Below are 23,277 nucleotides of genomic sequence, written 5' to 3'. Positions count from 1 at the left end.
TGCCACTGGACCGGCTCTGTGGTTGCGTAAGAATTTGTTTGCCTGACACCAGTTTTCTTCACACTCAGCTGCTGGATCATTCCCCTGCTAGTGGCTGCGGAGGGCTGGGTTTTCCAGGGCCTGTCCGGTCCTCTGGATGGCAGGTGGATCGGGCCTGCGTGAGCCACAAACGGGCAGCTGGGGATGCTTTGACTCTGGCTGGCCCTCCTGGCAAAGGCAAGGCGAAGCAGAGGTTCCCTGATTTCTTACTGAACAGGGAAGAGCTCAGAGGCTGCAGGGGAAAGGCCTCTTCCAGAGAATGTGACACCAGTGGGTATTTGTTGGTCAAGGATTGGGTGTGTTTTTTCCTGACGTAGAGGGTACCGTTTTCCTTCCAGAATAAAGAAATGCCTGCCCACTCTGACAACCTCATCCAGTCGATCACCTGGTGATGAAAGTGGGGGACTTCAGAGGGCTGTCTGAGAGGAGACCTCCACAGAAAATGAAGACTCAGGGGCAGCCTAGGGCATGCTTGTCTCGGGGATAAAGACATGGAAAGGCAAAGGCTCATGTGGCCAATGGTCACGCATCCCTATCTATTACCTCCCATCACACCCTATCTGGGTCCCGGCGTCCCCTCTGGAGAACAAGGAAGGCGAGATGCAGGTTGAACAGAACTGCCAAGGAGAGCAAGGGCAAGCCTGGTGATGTGCATGAGCATCACAGGGTAGGAGGCAGTGCTGCTCACCTTGTTGTCATCGTTGTGTATTGCCTGGATCAGGCCCTCCAGCTCCTGTGAGGACAGAAACACAGCCGATGTGAGAGCAAGGAGCGTCCCCGGGAAAGCTGGGGCCCAATCCAGTTTTAGCCCAGCTGGTCTGACTCCAGGATGGTGACACCTGCCCAACTTTTTAATAAACTCAGCTCCTGCCATAAGAGCAACAAAGGGAATCTAATGCTAACACTAAGCTTAGGAATTTGAGAAGGATCGGCTCTCAAGAGGCATGTCCTTGGCCTTCACAAACGAGGTGGCTCTGCCACAGGGCAACACTCTCACAGGCAACAGGCCTCAAAGGCCATCTGCAGACCTAGCTTTGAGGCATAAAGTGTTATATCACTTGATGAAATTGTGGACCATCTGCACAGTCACAGACACTCAACTCCAACAATCTATAGAATCACTTCTAAGTGCAAACAACATTAGAAACGGAGTTGAGGGCCACTCATCACCATGACTTTTCTTCCCAGAGAAGGGCTGGTTAGAGCGAGGCCATTATTACAGCGGGTTAGAAAGATAAAGGAGTCCTGTAGAGTTTCAGGTGCATTGTGGGGAACAGAAATCTAAAGAGGGGATGTGAAGATGCTGAAATGGAGGGAGGAACCAGAGGCTGGGAGTGAGCGCACCTGGGGTGGAATTCTCTTGAAGGCTTCCAAGCAATTGAGGAGGATGGTGTCCCCGTCACTCTTGGCTGCCATGCCCGACTCGCTGACACATTTGAGCAGCTGTCGGATCTCACTGTATTTCTCCCTCTCCACCAACTGCCGGGCAGCTCTGCAGTAGGTTGCGGCAGCATCCAGCTGGAAGTCCTAGAATAGAAGGTGGATGATGGGCTGAGGGTGGCATGGGCATTACCAGAGGAAAGAAGGCAACCTTTAAAAAGCTCCTGCTATGCTTGGTGTAAGTAAGCCATATTGATTGTAGTCACAACAGAAAACACACATAAACAAACAAAACCAGCCAAAAGTTCCTCTTTTGGAGTCAAGCAAACATTTAGGAAGCAACCATAAAAATCATAACCTCAACATTTAAACTGGTACATCTTACTTGCTGTTGTATCACTTTATGAAAATATTCTAATCAGAGTCACAACAGTGTTCATTCTCTCTCTAATGAGACCTTTTCTTGGGAAGACAGATGTTGGGGCTGGTATTTGCTGTCCGGGACACTTGGTGCTGTGAAGAGGTGCCTTTGTGTACGGAAACAGACCAATTCATCAAAAGACTGACTTGCTGGAAACATCATATAACCTTGAACTTTAAGCCTGGTCTAGGACAATCCTCCCTGGGGTCTGGGAGCAGCTGTCACTCTGCCTGCCACCAGGGGTGTCTGTGTGCGGAGAGCTTTGTCCAACACTGAAAACGGTGGGAAGAAATAAATCTGCCGGTTGTTCATGAAGTCGTTGATCCTTGAGACACGCATAAAGCTTACGTTTAAGACCCTGCCTGCCCAGGATGATGGTCCTCAGGGTGTCTGCGTGTAGCTGTGCAGTGGGGGCTGGTCTGGAGAAACCGCTCAGCTCCCTGTGGTGTCAGTGCCCTGCTCTAGCGCGGCTCCAGTGACACAGCGGTACCTGCGTCCTTTACTCACAGGCAACAGAAAATGTGCTCATCAAGCCAGCTCCTGGGCAGATGGAGGATGGAGGGCCAGCCCTTGTTGCCAGGATGGGGGGTGGGATTCTCCCGCTGAAGAGGAAACCCCCCAGCCACCTCCTCTGGCCATGCTCCCCTGCAAGGGTGAGCGAGGCTCTGCAGGGAACCAGTGTGGGCAAGTGTCCTAGACTTGTTTCAGGAATTTATTTGATAGCTTTTGATGAATTTGTCATTGGTTACTTGGCTTTTGACAAAGTGGCCTAGAGTCTTGAATTTGACCCAGTTCTGTAACAACCACCTCCTTGATTTCATCCTGATATACATGTGAATCTACTATTCTGGGGGTAAAATTTTTCTGAAGACTAATCTCTCACAGAGCTGGTCAGGTGCTGATCGCCCTCAGCATAATCTCGAGTAATCCAGGTCATACCTGCAGAACACGGAATGCCATTCCAAAACCATCTTCGACATTTTTCCCTCCTAGCATGACCTGAAAAGGAGAGGGAAGCAATAGAAGCAATAATCACAGAGTAGCCCCTCAATCAAGAGAGAGGGCCGCATTTATTCAACAAATATTTGTTGAGATCTACTAGGAGCCAGGCACTAGGGATACAAGAGCAATCTGAATAGACTTGCTCCCCCACCTTCTATGGCCCACAGTCTGGTGGATGGTGGCCATCAAACAAACAACTGAAATAATATTATAAATGTGATACATGTTCTGAAGGAGAATAGACTCTGCAGGTCTGAAACACTGTGCGTACCTTGCAGGCAACATCCATTTTCATGTGGTTATTTCCAAACAGGGTTGGCAGAGGCAAGGTGGTGATCTGAGAGGTCCCGGCGCTTTCACACCGGTGTAAAAACCTGGTCACTTCCATCTGCAGCTGGAGTGTGTTCATGTGCCTATGGTGACAGGAGATGTACAGGCTAGCCTCCTGAGGGGCTCCAGGAATCCAATGACTAGGGCTAGGTGACTGAGAAATCGTAATGAGATGGCAATGGAAAAGGCCAAAGAAATGATAGGGAAGGAGAAGAGATCAAAACACCCTCTGAGCAGTTATAACAGCACAGAAACGATGGCCTAGTGCCCTGTAAGACTCACAACAGCTAAGGTGCTTTGCGGAACTGGGTGAGGTCCAGACCTTGAATCAGTGAGTATTTACAGAGCACCGATGTGCTGCTAACAACAGAGGTTAAGAGAGACATGAGTCCTACCCTCACAGAATCCATCAGCTGAGGAGAGATGTATAATGAAAAAACACATAAAGCAACTAGCAACTGAGTCTATGAGGCAGTAAATGGTAGTGGTGGAGCATTTACTTTAAAAAAAAAAGTTTTTATTGATTTTAGAGAGAGAAGAAGGGAGAGGGAGAGAGAGATAGAAACATTAATGATGAGAGAGAATCACTGATCGGCTGCCTCCCGCATACCTCCTACTGGGGACTGAGCCTGCAACCCGGGCATGTGCCCTAACCGTGATCTCCTGGTTCATAGGTTGACACTCAACCACTGAACTATGCCAGCCAGGCAAGGAGCATTTATTTTAGGTGTTGTGCTCGAAGCAGCAAGATCAGTAGGAATAATTCCTTTTAGGTGAGTATTCTCTCCCACCCCCAACCCCCGCCCTGGGCTTAGGGATGGGCAAGAGCAGCTTCATTCCCAACAGACACTCAACTCTAGCCTTTCTGGCCCCGACTGTCCCCTGACCCCGGAGCTACCTGGACACATCGGCTGCAGTCATCTTCTTTCGGAAGAAGTTGGTTTTCTTCCTCTTGGAGCTGCGGGAGGTTTCTTGGAGGTAGATCTTCAGGTGGTCCTTGGCCTTAAGCAGCCACGAGAGCTTCTCTCCCAGTTCTGTGTATGTCTTTGCTTTGTGACTGAAGAACCGAATACAGGTCATGGCAGCCCGGACATGGTCCTAGAAGAGAAAAACAAAAGTTTAGGTCAGAGGAGGTCAGGGATCTGAGAGGGTGGGGTGTGGGGGAATTCTGATCTGACTCCCACCCATGACGCTTGCGTGCCAGCACCCATTCCCATCTCCAGCAGCACTGCTCTTTGGCATCAGTCCCTCCTAGGCCCAAGAGACCCCACAGTGAAGTGACTGGCTGAGATCTTGGGTAGGATATTATTCCACCACAGAAGAGATCTTAAAAAGGGTACTTTTGATTTTCCATTCAACTTGGCTTCGCTCTAACTGTGGCATTGAATAACTCAATGTCGTGTGATTTAGGTGGCAAACCTCAGACAGATTGGGAGAAACTTGTTTCCTCTCCCTTCATGCATCTTCTCTGAAAACACTCCATCATTCCTTATAAATTCTCATTCATGCATGTTTATCTTGAAACTACTATCTCTTACATTCCTTGACTTCTGAAGAATGCCTTTACTGACAAGATTCAGGTTTCCCTCTTTAGAACGGGGAGAGAGATCCTCTTACTTAGCAATGCTAGACGGCAACATGGATTGCTCTAGCATGAGCCGATTAGCAAGGCCAGGGACCGAACGACAGTCTTGTTCCCTCTCCTTGCGCAGTCTCCCCTTGCGCATGGCAGGGCCTCGGCGACAGAGACAACAGGCAGGCTGGGCCACCCTTACCTTCATAAACTGCTGCAGCTCGTACAGAATGTGGTAGTAGTTCTTCTTCTGCAGATGCTGGCAGGCGGCGAGCAAGTACTCTCCCCAGCACTCCAAGGTTGGATCAATGGATTCTAGCAAGTTTTCCAAAACGTGTAGCTTTCCACTTTTATAGCTTGGCTGGAAAATGCCTTCTATGAAGACTTCTGGAGGACTCTCCTGGAGCAGGAGAAGCAGAAGGTCAGAAGTCTCGAGCCTGGGTCTGGCACTGCCTGGGACCCGTTCTGAATTTCCTCAGCATCTTCTGAGGGCAGTGCTTCTTAATGACTGAGGGTCACAGACCCCTTTGAGGATCCCACTCTCGTGGCTGTCCTACTCTCTCCTTCCCTTTGCTGACAGATCCTCCACAGAGTTATCTACGCTCACCGCCTCCTGTTTATCTCCTGTGGTTTTCTCTTCAGCCCACTCCTACCTACCTTTGCACTCACAGCTCTGAAACTGCCCCTTCGGCCACCAGTGACCTCTATAGTATTAAATCTAAAAGTTAATCTTTGGTCCTTGTTTTCTGTTTGATCTATCAACAGCTTTTGATACAGCTGATGGCTTCTTCATCCTTGAATAATTTTCTTTATTTGGCTGCCAGGACGCCACCCTCTCCAGGTTTTCTTTCTACTTTTCTGGCTACTCCTTTTCAATCTCTTTTGGTGATTCTCCCATTCTCCCCAGAGCTTAAGACTGTTCATTTTTCTACCTATCGCCGTTCTTTTGGTGATTTCTTAAAGCCTCACTGTTTTAATTACTCTTGACTTGATAACTATGCCTAAATTCCTATTTCTAGCCTGTTCATTCCTTCTGAGCTCCAGCACTGCATAACCAACTAATACTCAACTGTCTATTCAACATGCCCTCTCAGGTGCCTAGCAAACCTACTACACCTAAAACTCTGGTGGTGATTGTTTCTTCCAAATTTGCTCTTTTTGCAGTTTTCTCTTTCTTAGATGATTTCCTTCTAGTTGTGCAGGTCAAACACCTTAGTCATCTCTCCCCCATATCCCAACGTCAAATTAATTAGCAAATCCTATCAAAACACATACAGAATATGCAGGAATCTGACCACTTCTCACCACCTCCACTGTACCCCCTGGCCCAAGTTATCATCTCCATTTGCCTGGATTTTTGCAATACTTTCCTCCCTGGTTTCCCATCTTGCACTTCTGCCTCTCTTTTGTCTAAAGTCAACCTGAGTGATTCTGTAAAACGTAAGTCAGATCACCTTATTCCTCTGCTCAAAATCCTCCTATGGTTTTCCCAGGCATCAGCGCAAAGTCCACGTCCTCACAATGTCTAGCAGGCCCTATGTGGTCTGGTCTCTGCAACCTTTCTGACCTTTTCTGCTCCTACTTGTCCCCAGCTCACTGCTCCAGCCACACTGGGCTGGGCTCCCTCCACAACCTGCACGGCTCCCTCCGACCTCCCCGAGGCCTTTGTTTAGATGTCATCTTCCCTTGGCATCCTATCTAAAATGGCACTCCGTCCCGTTTTATTTTTCTTATTATGACTCATTACCTACACTATATATTTTATTTACCTGGCTTACTGTCTCTTTCTACTAAAATGTAAGTTTTATGAGGACAGATATTTGTTTCTGTATCCCCCCACCCCACTGCTGTATCTTTAGTGTCCAGAAGAGTTGTTGGCTATTTAATACATCTTTCTTGGATGAATGAATAAATGACAAACAGTATGAGACTCCTCACGCAAGTAGACACATTTACTAATCCCCTTGCTTCTGAAACTCATCTGTGGTTCAGAGACCCTGAGTCATAAACCCCTATTCCACAGTCACAGGAAAGAAAAGCACTTTGGCATTTAGATCAGGAGAAACTAATGGAGAGTAAAGGATGGCTATCCACTCCCGGAGTGTAACCGTCCGGCCCAGTAGTGCTGGGCATGAGCTGTTTACACGTGGGTAAGACTGGGCTTTGAGAACGTCCACAGTGGGTGAGGCCCCTTTCCTGACTCTGGCTGTTCCTGAGAAACCCAGACCTAACCTCAATGCTGCAGGACAGACTCTCAGGAGCAGAGGCCTCAGCTCCATAGGAAAGATGGAATTCCTCAGAAGAGCAAAATCTTCTGAACCTCCATTTCATCCATTCATCTATCCATTCATTCACTCATTCATTCATTCACTCATAACTAGGCCAGGTGCTGAAGACACAGATTAGTAAAATACAGGCCTTCTCAGTCCAGATGGGAAGATACAACTGTAACAAACAGTTGCAATTCAGGGGGATAAATGCAATAACAGAGCTATAGCCTAGGTATCATGGTGGTGAAAAGGAAGAAATTATTAACATCGCCTGCATGTTCTGTGAATGCACAGAGAGGGTCTGCAAAGATAAATAAGCGTTCTCAGAGAACGTAAGGAGGGCAGGGCATTCTAGGCAGAGGGAACAGACTTGTGGAGGTAAGAAAGTCCACGGAACAGCCAGAAAAATTTAGGTCACTGGGTAAATCTGGAATGTAGGTTCTAGGTAGCATTTGTATGAAAATAAACTGGAGAAATAAGGGGGCTTGATCCTGGTGGGCCCTGCAGCTAAGGCATTTGGACTCCATCCTGTGGCCGTGGGTCCCACTGAAGGCCTTTCAGAGAGGGAATAGCAAGAATCATGAATAACAGAAACAGCAGGTAATTATGTTTTAGAAAGCTCACTCTGGGCGGTGTGGCAGGTGAAGGGGTGAAAAGGACAGGGAATAGGTTAGAAACATAGCGTCTTCCACGGTCTCTCTAGGCATTCAGTTGTTGTCACAGTGTGTGTGTGTGTGTGTGTGTGTGTGTGTGTGTGTGTGTGTTTCTGTTGTTCTCAGCCTGCTTGAGATGAAGGTAAGATATTTCAGTTCCAGGGTGCTTGAGATCACAGGAGATAAAAAGAAAGCTTCCATGCAGCTCTCGCAAATGTAAAGCAGGGGCGACGCTTTCGTCAGCTTTTGCCAAGATGAAGTAAGCAAGCAGCTTAGCTCTCTGGACTAGCCGTTAGTTAGAAGACACGGAACTGGGTGATTTCCACTGTCTACCTGTGCTTGGGAAAAGCAGATTTACCTCAAAACTCATTTGGAAACTGAGGAAAAGGTTAGCAATTAAACTCTAACTGATACAGCTTTCCAATTATTCTCGAGACCTGGTTAGTAGCTAAGGCACAGTTAGGAGCGAAGGCAGCAGTGAAAACATTCCCCTCTCACCGTCCTGTAGGGGCATGGTTACGAAGACTCTGAACTGCTGACTTCACTTGGAGCGCCCTACACGATCTATTTGCAAACCTTCATCGGCTGCCATTCTGAATTAGAATGGCAAATTGAAGTGCAAGTATCCCTTGAGGTCTTTCCTTTTATATGAAATTTGGTATGAGTCAGCCAATTCCCCATAAGGTTTTCATGGAACGTTCAGATAAAAAAAGGACTGCCACAGGGTCGTGGTGAAACCGAATCCTGACTTGGCTTCACCATAGCTCCAAATAAATGATGCACTTCGTGGTGCCTGTGCCTCCGTGGGAGGAGGGCGGCGCATGCCAGGGGGGAAAAAGAGCACACTCTCCCTCCACAAGACACTGCAGCCCAAACGTAAGATGTATGCTAGGGGTGACTCCGGGCCCTGTGGCAACAACTCTGAGCGATGAGCAGCTGGTTAGCAGCGGGACACAGTCCCAGGGCAGGTGGTTTGTGGAAACAGAGGTTAAGCAGTTTGCTCAAGGCCACACCACTTACACCAACCATCTTATTCCACAGAGCATGCTCTCAACCACTATTTGATTCTGCTGTGGGCTTTGGGAGAAGGGGTGGGGTTTGTCACTGCCAGTGGAGGGCAATCTGGGATCCAGGTTAAGACTTGCTGCACACTCATCAAATCATGATCTGTGTAGACAGAATTTTCCACCGGGCCTCCCTCTGGCAGAGGTGGTCTCATAGCTCACCGCCAGGTTTAGCTTAAGGGGGTTATTGCCGCCCCCCCACCCTAAAGCTAGGTGGCCCACCTAGGAGGGCAGAGCAGGCACTGCCGCTTGAGAGCTGCATCTGTGGCTCACCTTGTTGAGCAGGTGCAGCAGGGCTTCCCGCAGACAGCTGTGCCTCACGTAGAAGCTGATGATGGCCAGGTTGGTGCTATAGTTATGCAGGTAGAAGAGGCATTCTTGGTAGTAGGTGTTGTTCATGATCTTCCCTTCAGGGATCACCTCCAGAGAGAGGCTCTGGGTCCGAAGGGTAGCTTCCAGTTCTTTCAAGGTGGCCAAGTAATCATCATCTTGCTGACAGGGAAGGAGAGAGTGAGGGAAAATGGAATTCAGTATGTTCTCTGCAGTCCCTGAAGTTATCATTAAAGAATATTTAACAATGTGGAAAAATGCTCACGATACAGTTTTAAGGGTAGAAAAATAGGCAGGATACAAAATTCTAAATATTACTAGGGGCCTGGTGCACGAAATTCGTGCACTGGGTGTGTGTGTGGGGGGAGTGTCCCTCAGACCAGCCTGCCCCCTCTCACATACTGGGAGCCCTCAGGCGTTGACCCCCATCACCCTCCAATCGCAGGATCAGCCCCTTGCCCAGGCCTGACTCCTCTGACAGAGGTGTCAGGCCTGGGCAGGGGACCCTCATTTCCCCCCATCACTGGTTCTGCCCCCAGCCCAGGCCTGATGCCTCTGGCCCAGGCATCAGGCCTGGGCAGGGGACCCCCAGACCCCTCCGATTGCTGGCTCTGCCCCTTGCCCAGGCCTGATGCCTCAGCCAGAGGCGTAGACCCCCATCACCCTCTGATCACCTGATTGGCCCCTTGCCCAGGCCTGACGCCTCTGCCAGAGGCGTCAGGCTTGGACAGGGGACCCCCATCTCCCCCCGATCACTGGCTCTGGCCCCCACCCAGGCCTGAGGCCTCTGGCCCAGGAATCATGCCTGGGCAGGGGACCCCCATCTCCCTCTGATCGCTTGCTCCACCCCCCGCCCAAGCCTGACGCCTCTGACCCAGGCTTCAGGCCTGGGCAAGGGGACCATCATATCCCCCCAATCCCTGGCTCAGCCCCCCACCCAGGCCTGATGCCTCGGCCAGAGGAGTTGACCCTCATCACCCTCCGATCACCAATCACCGGATCGGCCCCTTGACCAGGCCTGAGGCCTCCGGCAGAGGTGTCAGGCCTGGGCAGGGGACCCCCAGCTCCCCGAGGTTGCAGGCTCAGCCCCTGCCCAGGCCTAACGCCTCTGGCTGAGGCGTCCAGCCCGGGCAGCGGGGACCCACAGCTGCAGCGGCCCCGCGATCGTGGGCTCCGCTTTAGGCCCAGGCAAGGGACCCCTAGCTCCTGGGACTGCCAGCTTCGACCGTGCCCAGCTCCCATCGCTGGCTCCACCCCTACTTCCTGCTATCACTGGCCAGGGCGGAAAAGGCGCCTGATTCTCCGATCATGGCTGGGGGGCAGGGCAAAGGCGGCCCCAGGGCCGCCTTTGCCCTGCCCCCCAGCTCTTAGCTCCCCCCTGGGTTTCCGATCACTGTCAGTGGCAGGGGGCTTCTTCCTGCTTTCCCTTTCGCCTCCCTGCATTGTGCCTACATATGCAAATTAACCGCCATCTTGTTGGCAGTTAACTGCCAATCTTAGTTGGCAGTTAACTGCCAATCATAGTTGGCAGTTAATTTGCATATAGCCCTGATTAGCCAATGAAAAGGGTATCGTCGTACGCCAATTACCATTTTTCTCTTTTATTAGATAGGATAATACTGCATAACATCAATTTCATTCAAAAACACAACATAGAAGGTTCACCAAAATCTAAATACTATTTAAATCTGGGTATGAGATTATATGTGATTTTTATCATTTAAAAGTAGTTTTCTGTAGCTTGCTTTAAAAAAAATTTTGTGATAAGTAATACAGTGATTCTGTATTACTTATCTAACCATATATAGTTACTTATCAAACTATAATAGAACGAACAAAACCCAAGCCTGCCACCGTCAGCCGAGTGGAACTTGATCGTGTCCCCAGGTCATTACTGCTCCTGGGCCTCCCTCCCTGAGCGGACCCTCCGTCCACAGTGCTCTTACCAAGGATAGGAGTGGCCTCGCTGTGGACTCCAAGTACTCAACCACATCCTGTACAAGTCTTGAGCCATGACTCAGCTGATTGAGGTCAAACGGGGGCTTCAGACAGCGACTGAACTTCTCCCGTGCAGCAGTGAGGTTCCCAGCTTTGAGGCAGGCCATTCCCCAAGCATGCCATGCCCCAGTGGGATCCAGCCCAGTCTTTGTGGAGACCTGGAGGAAAAATAGCTTCTGTAGTTAGAGGTACTTACATCAAGGCCTGAGAGTCCCGAAGGCCTGTTCTATCCCCTTGTTGCCAATCATTTCTCCCCCCCCGCCCCCGCCACCACCACCCCAGGCAAACTGGTCATGCCCTAGATACTTGCTCATGGCCAAGAACTACTGAGATGCAATACCTGTTTGCAAGGCCAGGCGAGGCATTTTATTACAGTGGGGTAGAAGTAAGCTTTGTCTTTGTCTCACCTCAACGCCTAGTTGGTAGTACTCAGCTTCCAAAAGCTGGTTCCTTAGCCTGGTTACTGCAGCCGGCTGCAAGATCTGATCCAGAGATGGCACGTGGCGATAGGCAGCAGCAACTAAAATATTCAGTACGTCTACTTTGCTGATATAGCTGTGGGGAGGAAAAGGACAAGGCAATGAGGCTCCACAGAGTCTTACTAAGAATAGTTGCTGCTTAAAGGTGTTCTATTTATTTCCAATTGAACTGTGATAGTGGGAATTGAGAGATACAGAGACACTACGAGAGAAGGCTAGAGCCGGACTCTGAATCTCAACTCCATCATTTAGCTGCTCTATGATCTTGGGCAAACTAGTTAACCTTTCTCTGTCTCAATTTACTTATCTGTAAAATGAATATAAAAATGAAATAGCCCAAGTGAAAGGGCTGAGGACAGTGTCAGGAACTTCGCAGGCGCTCATTACATGTTAGGTCTTAACATGTGGAGCAGGGTCGCTCGGGTCTTCTACTTGAGGCAAGGCCTTTACACTGAATGCTGGAGGCTCTCAAGTTTCCTGTTTGCTTGTTGGTCCTTTTGAACCCTGCTTGCACAGAGACTGTATGGACGGCCTGCACTCCTGCTCAGCACAGGGCTCACATCACTGCCATCCCTGGAGGTCTGCTGGGCAGACCTTCCTGTCCTTTTCCTCGGATTCCAGTCTCCTGGACTTGACATCCTTTCTCTGGGCTAAGGATGGGCCCTCATCACAGCCTACTCGGACTGCCACCTTTCAGTGTTCCCGACACCTGGTGATTGCAAAACCTTATAACAGAAAGCCCAGAGAGCTGGATCATTCTGACTAGTGCTCAAGGTTCTTAAATCTTGTAACCTAACTCTAGCAAAAGACCTTGTGGATCCTGACTTGATTTCCTTGAACAGGGATTCGGTTCGGTACTGATTCTCAAGCTTGTGGGAATGGAGTAGGAAAGTACAGCGTGTAAAAGCAAATTTGTTATCACTACATTTTGTTCATTTGTAACAGGGGGTGTGAGTTTTTTTATGAATTAAAGACAGTAGAAAAATACTCTGCAAACCAAGAATTCTAAACACACATGGGAGATGTATCCACTCCCCTCAGCAAATGGGCACAAAGACAGTGATTCTCCAGAGTGGGTGTCTCTGAATCCGGGGGGAGCGGGAAAGAATGTGCAATCTGAAACCACTGCTGAAGCCCCAGCCCCCTGGGGGTGGGTGAGAATCCCACTGAACTAAGGACTTCCTTAACTTCTGCTGCCCTCAGCCTAAAGCGGATATTTCCTCCATCCTATATAATAAAAGCGTAGTATGCAAATTGTCCCCTCGACCGGGAGTTTGTCCAGGGGGTGTGGCCAGCTGCGGGAAGAGAGGGAGTACCTGGCTGGCAGCCAGCAGCCACTAGGGACCCTACCAGTGCACAAATTTCGTGCACTGGGCCTCTAGTCTATAATAGATTTTGAAGGAAGCATAGGAATTAATGTTAAATCTGTTCTCCCCTCCCAATCTGAGTATCCTTTTTTTAAAATAAAACCTTAATATCATTTACATTATTGATATTCAAGATATTCAGGGTGGGGCAAAAGTTGGTTTATAGTTGTTCATATGGAAAATAACACAATAATTAATAAATACAAGAATAAACTGTGCTTCACATACTTACAACTGTAAACCTACTTTTGCCCCATGCTGTATTTAGATATATTTTAATTTTTGCCTTAAGTTTACCTTTTTGTTATATGAAGGGGTTTCTGTCTCCATGTCACCCTCTTTTCCATTTCTGATAAATTGGTAGTTTTTTGGTTCTTTTCATGGTTATTTATAAACTTTATTTAACATGGTACATCTATTTATTAATTTATGAACTTGAAAGATGATGTAGAATCTAGTACCTCTTGATATGAGTGAAATTAACTTCTTCAAACTTCCTTCCATTTTTTGTTCCACCTCCTTTTATCTTTCTCAACCTTTTGTTTTTTGTTAATAAAAATAATAAAGCTGCCTGGCTGGTGTGACTCAGTGGTTGAGGGTTGACCTATAAACCAGGAGGTCATGGTTCCATTCCAGATCATGGCACATGACCAGGTCGTGGGCTCGATACCCAGTAGGGGGCATGCAGAAGGCAGCCGATCAATGATTCTTTCTCACTGATGTTTCTCTCTCTCTTTCCCTCTTTGAAATCAATGAAAATATTTTTTAAAAATAATATTTTTTGGAGTAGTAGGCCCAGTTCTTAGCCCTTTACATGGATATTCTCACTTTGTCCTCATAACAGCCATATGAGATAAGTATTATTGTCATACTCATTTTATAGAAGAGGAAACTGAGGCCCACAGTGGTGAACAGACTTGTCCAAGGTGACAGAGCTTGGAAGTGGGGAAGCTGAGATTCACTGCACTCTATGCCAGCTGCTGAGTTTGCAGGCAAGTGTCTGAGGTACTTACACTTCAAAGAAAATTATGCTCTCTGCTCCCAAATCTGGCTAGGCCTGAGTGCTGGGAACACACAACGTGAGTCACACAACTGGGTGGATAAGCTGGGAACTGGGAGTTTTCATTGTCATGTTAATAAAAGGAGGCAGGGCAGGTTGTGCAGGAACCTGAGGCTTACTCATACCTTTTTCAAAGATATTTCTACTTTATGACTCAGACTCCTGCCTGTGACACAGGGATACATCAGTCCCCAGTGTGCTTTATAGAGCTCTCGTCAGAACTCCCTGAGGCCACAGTCTGAATCTGGGCAAGGTTGGGGTAGAGTTTTGGTCAAGGGTAAGCACTGGACACTCAGGGAGGACACATCTTTAAAAGCCAGAAAGTTCCACAGAGATGAAAGGCGCTCCCCTAAACTGACTTTTTAAAAAAATATATTTTATTGATTTTTCACAGAGAGGAAGGGAGAGAGATAGAGAGTTAGAAACATCGATGAGAGAGAAACATCGACCAGCTGCCTCCTGCACATCTTCCACCGGGGATGTGCCCACAACCCAGGTACATGCCCTTGACCGGAATTGAACCCGGGACCCCTCAGTCCGCAGGCCGACGCTCTATCCACTGAGCCAAACCGGTTTCAGCTAAACTGACTTTAATTACAAATCAACCAGAGTCTTTGAGTTCTTTCTGACTGGGTATAGCTAGAGAATCCTTGCTTTGAGGATGCACTCAGGGACAGAGAAGGAAGGACACAGGCTGCTCAGGGAGGGTGATCTGGTAGCAGCACGACATTAACATCAAATTGCGATGCAAACATTTCAGTATGTCCTGTCAGAGAGGATGGTGAGGTGAAAACTCACAGTGGGGCCAGAAGAGAAGCTGGATAGAATTGACTGCCAGGCTTACTCCCATTACCTGTCACAAAGAGCCAGGTCCTGGCTGCGGCCGGCCTTGACAAACATCACCTTGGCGCTGAAGAGCAGCTGCTTCATGATGTCTGTGAGCAGCCCTGCGTCCACCTCTGGGTTGGCGAGGCCCTGGGACAGCCTGCAGCAGTGCTCAATCAGCTGGTGGCCACAGGCAACGCTGTCCCGGTGCAGATTCAGGATGGCGATGCACAAGGAGGCGCTGGGGGCCTGGCCAGTGTGGAGGAAGAGAGAAGCACACAGTGAGTTCAGGGACCCACGCGTTCTCCATAGGTAGTTAGATTGTGGGAATTATTCTTCCTGCTTCACAAAGCTCGGAAAACACTGAAGGAGGAGCCAACATTCCACAGCAAAGCGGAAGTGGAAATAAACAAATTCCAGGTGTTCTAAGTAGCATCTCTGAAGCACTGGCTGCTAGGTTTCACCACCTTACTGGGAGGAAAGCAGCTGTGCTCAGGTGTTACCTACTTCCTGGGAATGTTCACAGGCCCCTCCTCTTTCCAGGCTGTGTCCCACTAACACAGGTTTTCTTTATTTCCGGCTTAGAGTATGATGGTCACCTTGCTTGTCTGAGCACCTGGAGAAGCCTCTGCTTAAGGTCACTGAACACACTGATGATAATTCATATTCCAAAAGCACATTCCAAAACCTTCCACTGTCCCTGATGCCTACTAAGGACATATTCCTTACTGCAGAATTCAAGTCCCTAAACATAAATAGCCTGTTTTAATCCTATCTTTTACTACCTCTTTACCTATACCCTCTCCCTCAAAATTAAACCATCTCCAATTCCCCATATGACCTGCAATTTAAAACAGTGAACCTTTGCTCAGATGTTTTAGTTTTGCACTCTTTGCCCTTTCCCTATCTTCACTCCCCTCCTAACCCCCACATTTCTGCTTGTCAAACTTCTATGCTCTTCCGAGGCTCATCTTAAATGCTACCTCTTCCAGGAAGCCTTTCCTGATCTCCTCATGCATTTCCCATGATGCTCCTCATTTTCTGCCTTAACTGGTATACTTGTCTTAGCTCCCATATTGTTACACTAAGCAAGTGAAGGCCAGGCTGTGTTCACCTATCTCTGCATTTCCCTCTATACTACTAAACATCATAAAGAAACTCAAATGGCCATTGTATTTTATTGCAATTACCTGCTCATAGTAAAATTCATTCCGCACCAGCTCATTTTCCTCCTCATTCAAGTCCAAAATCCATTCTACCTCAGGTGCTTTGGGGACTCTGACCACAGCTGAGTATGGTGGGCTTTCATTCTTGGCGCTGTCCGGGGCTGGGAAGAGAATGCCATCTGTGTGTCAGCCACTGGCCAGCAGGCCATTCTAGCCCAGCCCCATGAGCTGGTGTGAATTGCAGGCAGATTCTTGCCTGCTGAGTGCCCTTTCTCTTTGCTTGGTCCTTTTTATTTCCTCTAGGAGACCTCCTTAAGGAACCTCAAACTTCCTTCCACAGGGGAGGCCTGGGATGAGTATTACAGTGTTTGTCACACAAGCCTGAAAGGTTCATGCCTCTCAAATGGAGGGCTGAGCCACTGGCTACTCAAAAATTAACCTGCTGTGGAAGGGTATAGGCCAAGCTACTAATAGTGGTTAATTAGGGGGGAAAGAGGGAGCCTTGGGAGGTAGTATGATGGTGAATAGGAACCTAGGGGTTAAAAAACACCAAAAAAACACCCTGGCCGGTGTTGCTCAGTTGGATGAGCATCATCCCATATACCAAAAGGATTCCTGGTCAGGGCACAGCATGGGTTGTGGGCTCGATCCCCCAGTACGGGGTGTGCAGGAGATAGCCAATATATGTTTCTTGCTCATATAGATGTTTCTCTCTCTCCTTGTCCATTTCCCTCTCTCTAAAATCAATAAACATATATATTTAAAAAATTTTTTTTAAAACCAACTAAAAGTTAAGGACCAAATTATTTGGTTACTGGCCTTCTCAATGCTCGAAAGTAATGGGCCAGGATGATAGACTAATATGATGAGAAACTTTAAGGGAGAGCTTGATTGAAATGCGAAGAATTTTCTTGGGCCAACCAGTTGGACTGAGGTGCCATTAAGGGTGCCAGTTATAGAAACAAAGAGTCCCAGGCAATGTGGTTCAGCCTTACCTTCTGGTTGTCCTGGATTCTCCTCTGGCCCACTGGAAACAGAGAAAGAAAAAATGAAATGCCTGAATCTCTCCTCCTTCTCTTTGATTTGAGCTTGGTATAGCATTGACCTTTACTCCGTGACCTGAGTGAGATAGGAAATTATCTAAAACTCTTTCCTCTCCCTCACTTGTCATAACCAATCACTCACCCATTCCTGTCCATTCCATCCCCTAACTGCCCCTTTAAATGTCCCCATCTCTCTCTCTATCCTTGCCTCAGAGAGGGTCCTCATCATTTATTGGTAGAGCCCTTTCAATAGCTTCCCAATTGGTCTCCTTCATTCTGTCAGCCCATCCTGTACTTTACAGCTACAGCAAGCTTTCAAAAATGCATATCTGGTCAAATGATGCTTGTGCTTAAAATTCTTCAGTAGCTCCTCAGGGTAAAACTATTTCACATTGAGGTTCAGCAGACAATGCCCCCTTGTAATCTGACCTGGCTACCTCCTGAGACTATCTCCTGCCACTCACAACCTGTGCTCAACCCATAAAATTCCAAAAGAGTCAACTCTACCATTGATTCTGATCAACTTCAGGTGACACTACAAGCCAGAACTCAGGTCTTGAGTCATAAATCGTGACCTGCACGAGCAGCCTGCTGGTCAACCCCAACCCATGTTGTCAAAGGGCATGCTCCAAGCCTTGCGCCACTGCCCAAGTCCTGGCTCAGCTGCCAGCCTCTAAGTCCAAGGTACACTGGCCAGAATCTTAGCCCATCTCCTAGCTACTTACACTTACTCAATGACCCACACTTTCTAATACCCTTACCCTTACCTTTACAGTTGTTCCTCCCATTTCTGGGCATGCTCTGTTTTTGCTTCTTTTCCTACTAACTTCTCATCCTCTAAGACTCAGCTCAGGTGCCACACTTCAGAAACCCACCTGACCACTGTGGTTAGTCAATGACTGTGTGGTCTGTCTGTTGGCTGCCTCCCCGCTAATTGGGGGCTCCTTGAGAACAAAGTGATTACTGCTGAGCGACTGATGAGTGAAAGAATCCCCATCAATACTAACTGCTCATTTCAAATCTCAGCAGTATGGTAGACAGATAATTCTCCCGTCCCCACACTGAGGGAGGCAGTGATATGCCAGGGTCACAGAAACTGTAGTATAAGCATGGCATGTCTTCCTTCCTATAAGGTCAGTAATCATCATGGTAAATAATGACAAAAAATGTTCATTTTAAAACAAACACAAAAATGCTGTTACACCTCTGAACAAAATGTAAAACCTATTTAAAGTCTGTAAGTAAAACGTGAAGAATTCAAAGTAATTTTGCTTTCGGATAGTTGCTTTGGCTCATATGCCCTGGGAGTCTTAGTTTCAGCCTCCTCTGCTGCTAGAAGTTGTGGGAATAATTGAGCAACACTGAGCCAGCCAACACAGCCCTGATCTGTCTTGCCAGAGGGATGAGCAGTTTCTGAAATTTGTCACCAAGAGAACTGTGTGTAGGACCACATAGGGTTACTGGAAAGGCTCTTCTAATTATGGATAACAAACCAGGATGACTAGATAGATTAGAGCTGATGAAAGTGATGCCCAAACATTCAGCAGGTAGGAACATGTCCCTTGGAGTCCAGCTGAGACCAACTGGAGCAAGAGCGGCTGTAACACAGCTGAGGAGGTTGGTGAACTGAGATCAGTGACCTGAGTCAGGGCACGGGCTGTAGAACCAAATGTCCTAATCTCAGAGAAAACATCACGTCAGAGCCTTAAAATTGGCTTCCTCTCACCCTTATCTCCTTCCTTAGAAGTTTCTCTGGCCAAGGGCAAACATATCATTGTAGAGTTCATGGCGTTTCAGTGTGAATGTTAAGTTAAAACATTTTGTAACCAGATTTGAGATGCTCTCCACAATGAGCCTCCTAGGAGTGCAAGGACTTGAGGGAGGGGGTAGTGGTCAGTAACAGTAGCAGCCCCACTGCAGAACACTCACTCTTTGTTGTAGTAACCGTAGCACTGGTCACACACGCGAGTGGGGTTCTCTCTGTAGCCTTCCACAACCATTTTCTTAGTGGAGCAGGAACTGCACACTAGCCGGCCACAGCGGCGACAATGATGACGTCTGTTAAACTGAGGGGTGTCGGAGGGAAGAGAAGGACGGGGAGGAAGAGTAGGTAAGACTGTGGAAACTGTGAGGAGAAGTGTTAATCCACTTATCCTTGGTGTCAGCCCCGTGACTTATTAAGAACACCAGGTGCCTGGCCTCCGTTGAGAAAGAACACAATAGTGCTTGCCTTTGAGAAGCTGAGATTTAAAGATTCTCTCTCAGCTGATGAGCAAAGATGCCCAAGTTATGAGCAGTTTAGCAATGGCTCCTGATAAGATCTCCCTGTCTGTGGAGGCAACAGGTAAATGTATAGCAAAAAACAGTGGAGAAGGAGGGACTTTCTCAGCCAAGGCAGATGAGATTTCTCCAGGGTATTCACGATGATGAAAAAGTGTTCTTTTTTTCAAAATATCTCACAAGCACTACCTCATTTCATTATAAGAGATTGGTAAACATATTACACCTCTTTTATAAATGAGGAGGAAACAGACACAGAGAATTCACATCATCCTCGTTTTCATCAGGACTGAGTAATACACCAGTCAGGCACTGTGTTAAGTGTGGTGACATCTGTTATGTAATTAGCCCTTACAATGACATGAGCCAAATAACCTATCATCCTGAGTTTACACGTGAGCAGCTGGCCCTGAAAAGTTAATGGTCACATTGCTAATAAGAGGCAGAGCTGAGATGAGAGCCCAGGTCTTCTGCTGCCAGAGACAGCACATATAACCATTACCAGGTCACCCGTCTTATTGTGAAAGACAGGGGAGCTCAGAACAAGGGCTTCTGATGTGTAGAGTCCTGTGATATCAGTCCGCCTCTTTTATGTTTTTTCATGAGAATGGCAAAGATTTTAGAATTTAAGGCTCTTTCAGGACATCTACCACCTGCTTGAATCTAAAAAATACACTCTGGTCAGATCAAAGATAAATCCAAAGTCTTAGATTTGGTAATTTTTCTGAAAATACCAATAATCTTCTTGCGGACACGAGGTGACTACAAACTCGAGTTTTTCTTTAGTTTCTCCTTCAGATAGAGCCAGAGACGAATGCTGCTCACCATGGTGAAGTGCTCCCTGCAGCAGACCATGCAGAGGCTCTCGCTCTCATCCGGTACCCACTGGTGCCTGCCCGGGGGTGTCGCTGGGGGCACAAACTCCAGCGGGGGCTGGCTCTGTGGGACACTCCTCTCCTTCGGACTGGGGGAACGTACAAGGGCGACACCTGGGAGTCAGAGCCAGAAGTCAGAGACAAGGTGATGAATAGTTCAGCTCATAAATGAGGAAGGAGTGAGAGAATTAGAATTTCACCACTTTATCAATCCCTAGTGCCGTGGTCGGCAAACTGCGGCTCACGAGCCACATGTGGCTCTTTGGCCCCTTGAGTGTGGCTCTTCCTAAGCCTTAGGAGTACCCTAATTAAGTTAATAACAATGTACCTACCTATATAGTTTAAGTTTAAAAAATTTGCTCTCTAAAGAAATTTCAATCGTTGTACTATTGATATTTGGCTCTGTTGACTAATGAGTTTGCCGACCACTGCCCTAGTGAAATAACAAGGCAGTTAATGATCATTACTGGGTGATTGCATCACAAAAAGAGAGACCACTGGACACTGTGTATCTCCTCATGGGGGGCACATAAACACCCATCAAACATACTTACCCCCAAATATTAGGCCTGAATCAAATCAAGTTTCTAAGATATCTCTACCGGTACATTACAAACACAGGGATAAAGACCCAGATTGCTACAGGGCAGCAGCCAGCAAAGTCCAGCATGTGGGATGCGCTTCAGGACAAATGACCTAGTTTCCTCCACAAATAAAAAATAGGGGGGAGGGAAGATATAGGGAACCTATTGATTAAAAGAGATTTAAGAGCCCTACTGGTTTGGCTCAGTGGATAGAGCGTCGGCCTGTGGACTGAAAGGTCCCAGGTTCGATTCCGGTCAAGGGCATGTACCTTGGTTGTGGGCACATCCCCAGTAGGGAGTGTGCAGGAGGCAGCTGATCAATGTTTCTCTCTCATTGATGTTTCTAATTCTCTAACCCTTTCCCTCTCCCTTTCTCTCTGTAAAAAAATCAATAAAATATATTTCTAAAAAAAGAGCTTTAAGAGATATTTTAGCCAAATGCCATGTGTGAACAGTATTAGATCTTGATTCTGGAAAAAGTAATTCTAAAAAAACCTTTACGAGATAACTGGGGAAATTTGAATAGTGACTGGGTAGTTGATAATAACAAGGAATCATTAACTTGTTTTAGGTATGATAATAATGTTATGGTTTTGTTTTATAAATGTCCTTACTTTTAGCAATATATACTGATATATTTATAAATGAAATTTTATCTAGGGTTTGCTTCAACATAATCCAGTAGAACAACAGGGGTGTAGATGAAACAAGAGTGGTCATCATGAGACAATAATTATTATAGCTGGGTAATAAGACTTCATTGTACTATTCTGTCTACTTTTGTGTTTTGAAACATAATAAAAAGCTAAAAATAAAAACCCAAAAACATAAACCAAAGTTGCTCAGGCCGCCTTGCGGATACGTGTGAAGCTGCTCATACGCCTGTAAGTCTGAGCCCTCCCCTCAGGTCTGAGGGTTACCATGAAGCATGACTAATTCTCAAAGCATGGCCTTAAAATGCCACAGTCTTTCTTTATGGCATCTAAGGAGATTTCTTGTCACCTTGCAGAGCAATGTTGGTAGGTCACAGAAAAAGAAAACTGAAAAACATAGCGACTCTCAGCAGCACACAAAAGAACAGAGGCTATAGATCTCTCCCCAGAATCCTGCTCTAACCGCTGGCAAAACAAACACTTGCTGAGCTTCTTTTGAGTGTAGGCCATTGTGCAAGGGGCTGGAGTGTAGGCCATTGTGCGGGAGAGTGGGAGGGATGGTAAAAAGGGCCGACCAACACATGGCCAAGCCTTCAAGGAGCTTGCCCCCGTGTGGGTGACGGACATAAGTAATTAAGTGCAGCACAGCAGCAGAATAAACATGAGGACTAAACGCCATCAATTCTCCTGATGAACAGATTCCATATTTGTGAATTTGCCTACTGGCTAAAATTTATTTGTAACCTTAAAATCAATATTTATAGTGCTTTCACAGACATGCAGAGTGGTGAGTAATTTAAGCCTCCTGACAGCAGGCTCTCAGCTGAGGTTGAAAGGGTGACATTCTGCTTTCTTGTTTTAGTTCAGAGGACGGAAGACAGAGATGGTAGGAGACAGGGTAGTGCATGCAAGAGGCTCAGCTCTGGGGCTGGCTGGACAGGGCTTGAATTCCAACTCTGGCACCAATAGTGGGGGCCTCAGGCATATCACTTAACATGGCTGAACCTCTTTTTCTCTTTTGTAAAATAAGTAAAATAGAATCCACTGGTACAAACTGTTTTCAATTTAAGATTATAATCTGTGATATATATATCTAATCTGTATATATGATATATATCTAAATCATATGTGAATATATATGTGATATATTATGTGACTGCCCGTCTGGTGTGGCTCAGTGGTTGAGTGTTGACCTATGAACCAGGAGGTCACTGTTTGATTCCCATTCAGGGCACGTGCCCAGGTTGCGGGCTCAATCCCCAGTGTGGGGTGTGCAGGAGGCAGCTGATCAATCATTCTCTCTCATCATTGATGTTTTTCTCTCTCTCTCTTCTCTTCCTTCCTTTCTCTGAAATCAATAAAAAATGTATTTAAAAAAAGATATTATGTGATATGTATCTATATACACCCGTGTACATAGTTTTCCTAGCAGCAATGGTTCAGTATTCACTAAGTCAGTGTTAGTAGAAACTAAAGATATACCACTACAAATAATGAGAATCAACTATATGCTGAATTTTCTGGGTTATACAAAGTGGAACAAACCAAGAAAAACAGTAAGAATGTTGTAATGGGTAATTTTAAAAAAGGGTAAAAGGATCGGAAAGTCAGAATAGGCAAGATTGAACTAAAAGTTGGGAAACTCTCAGAACCTGTTCTTACCCTGCCCAGGAGCCGTAGCGGGAGAGAACTCTGATGATGGTGACCTAGTCAAGGTCTCGAGGTCGGAAGCCTGACCCACAGTTTCTTGGAGGTGAATCTCAGAATCTGTAGAGAGGAAAATGCCGTCAGAATATCGTTCCACCATAAGCCTCTTCACTGTGCGAGGTATTTAGTTCAAAGCCCTGTTGCTTTCACTGGCTGTCACTCCATGATCCTACTAGGT

At 47.0% G+C, this 23,277-nt stretch overlaps 1 protein-coding gene across 2 annotated transcripts in view; it reads right to left on the bottom strand.

Moving 5' to 3' along the window:
• The window catches only part of ZFYVE26 (zinc finger FYVE-type containing 26), a 73,170-nt gene that overhangs the window by 3,893 nt on the left and 46,000 nt on the right, over positions 1-23,277 (bottom strand). For both annotated transcript variants that reach the window (XM_059692611.1, XM_059692620.1), the window contains exons 27-41: positions 23,055-23,159; positions 20,106-20,269; positions 18,930-19,066; positions 16,953-16,984; positions 15,982-16,118; positions 14,820-15,040; positions 11,468-11,615; positions 11,009-11,218; positions 9,006-9,224; positions 4,948-5,145; positions 4,071-4,270; positions 3,114-3,255; positions 2,780-2,839; positions 1,384-1,566; positions 728-772 (exon numbers count right to left, since the gene is read on the bottom strand). In XM_059692611.1, coding sequence (XP_059548594.1) covers positions 728-772; positions 1,384-1,566; positions 2,780-2,839; positions 3,114-3,255; positions 4,071-4,270; positions 4,948-5,145; positions 9,006-9,224; positions 11,009-11,218; positions 11,468-11,615; positions 14,820-15,040; positions 15,982-16,118; positions 16,953-16,984; positions 18,930-19,066; positions 20,106-20,269; positions 23,055-23,159 — 2,201 coding nt within the window. The remainder of the gene's footprint in view (positions 1-727; positions 773-1,383; positions 1,567-2,779; positions 2,840-3,113; positions 3,256-4,070; positions 4,271-4,947; positions 5,146-9,005; positions 9,225-11,008; positions 11,219-11,467; positions 11,616-14,819; positions 15,041-15,981; positions 16,119-16,952; positions 16,985-18,929; positions 19,067-20,105; positions 20,270-23,054; positions 23,160-23,277) is intronic.

Source organism: Myotis daubentonii, chromosome 1, assembly GCF_963259705.1.
Source record: "Myotis daubentonii chromosome 1, mMyoDau2.1, whole genome shotgun sequence".
Lineage (NCBI taxonomy): Eukaryota > Metazoa > Chordata > Mammalia > Chiroptera > Vespertilionidae > Myotis > Myotis daubentonii.
This window is presented reverse-complemented; position numbering and strand designations above follow the sequence as displayed.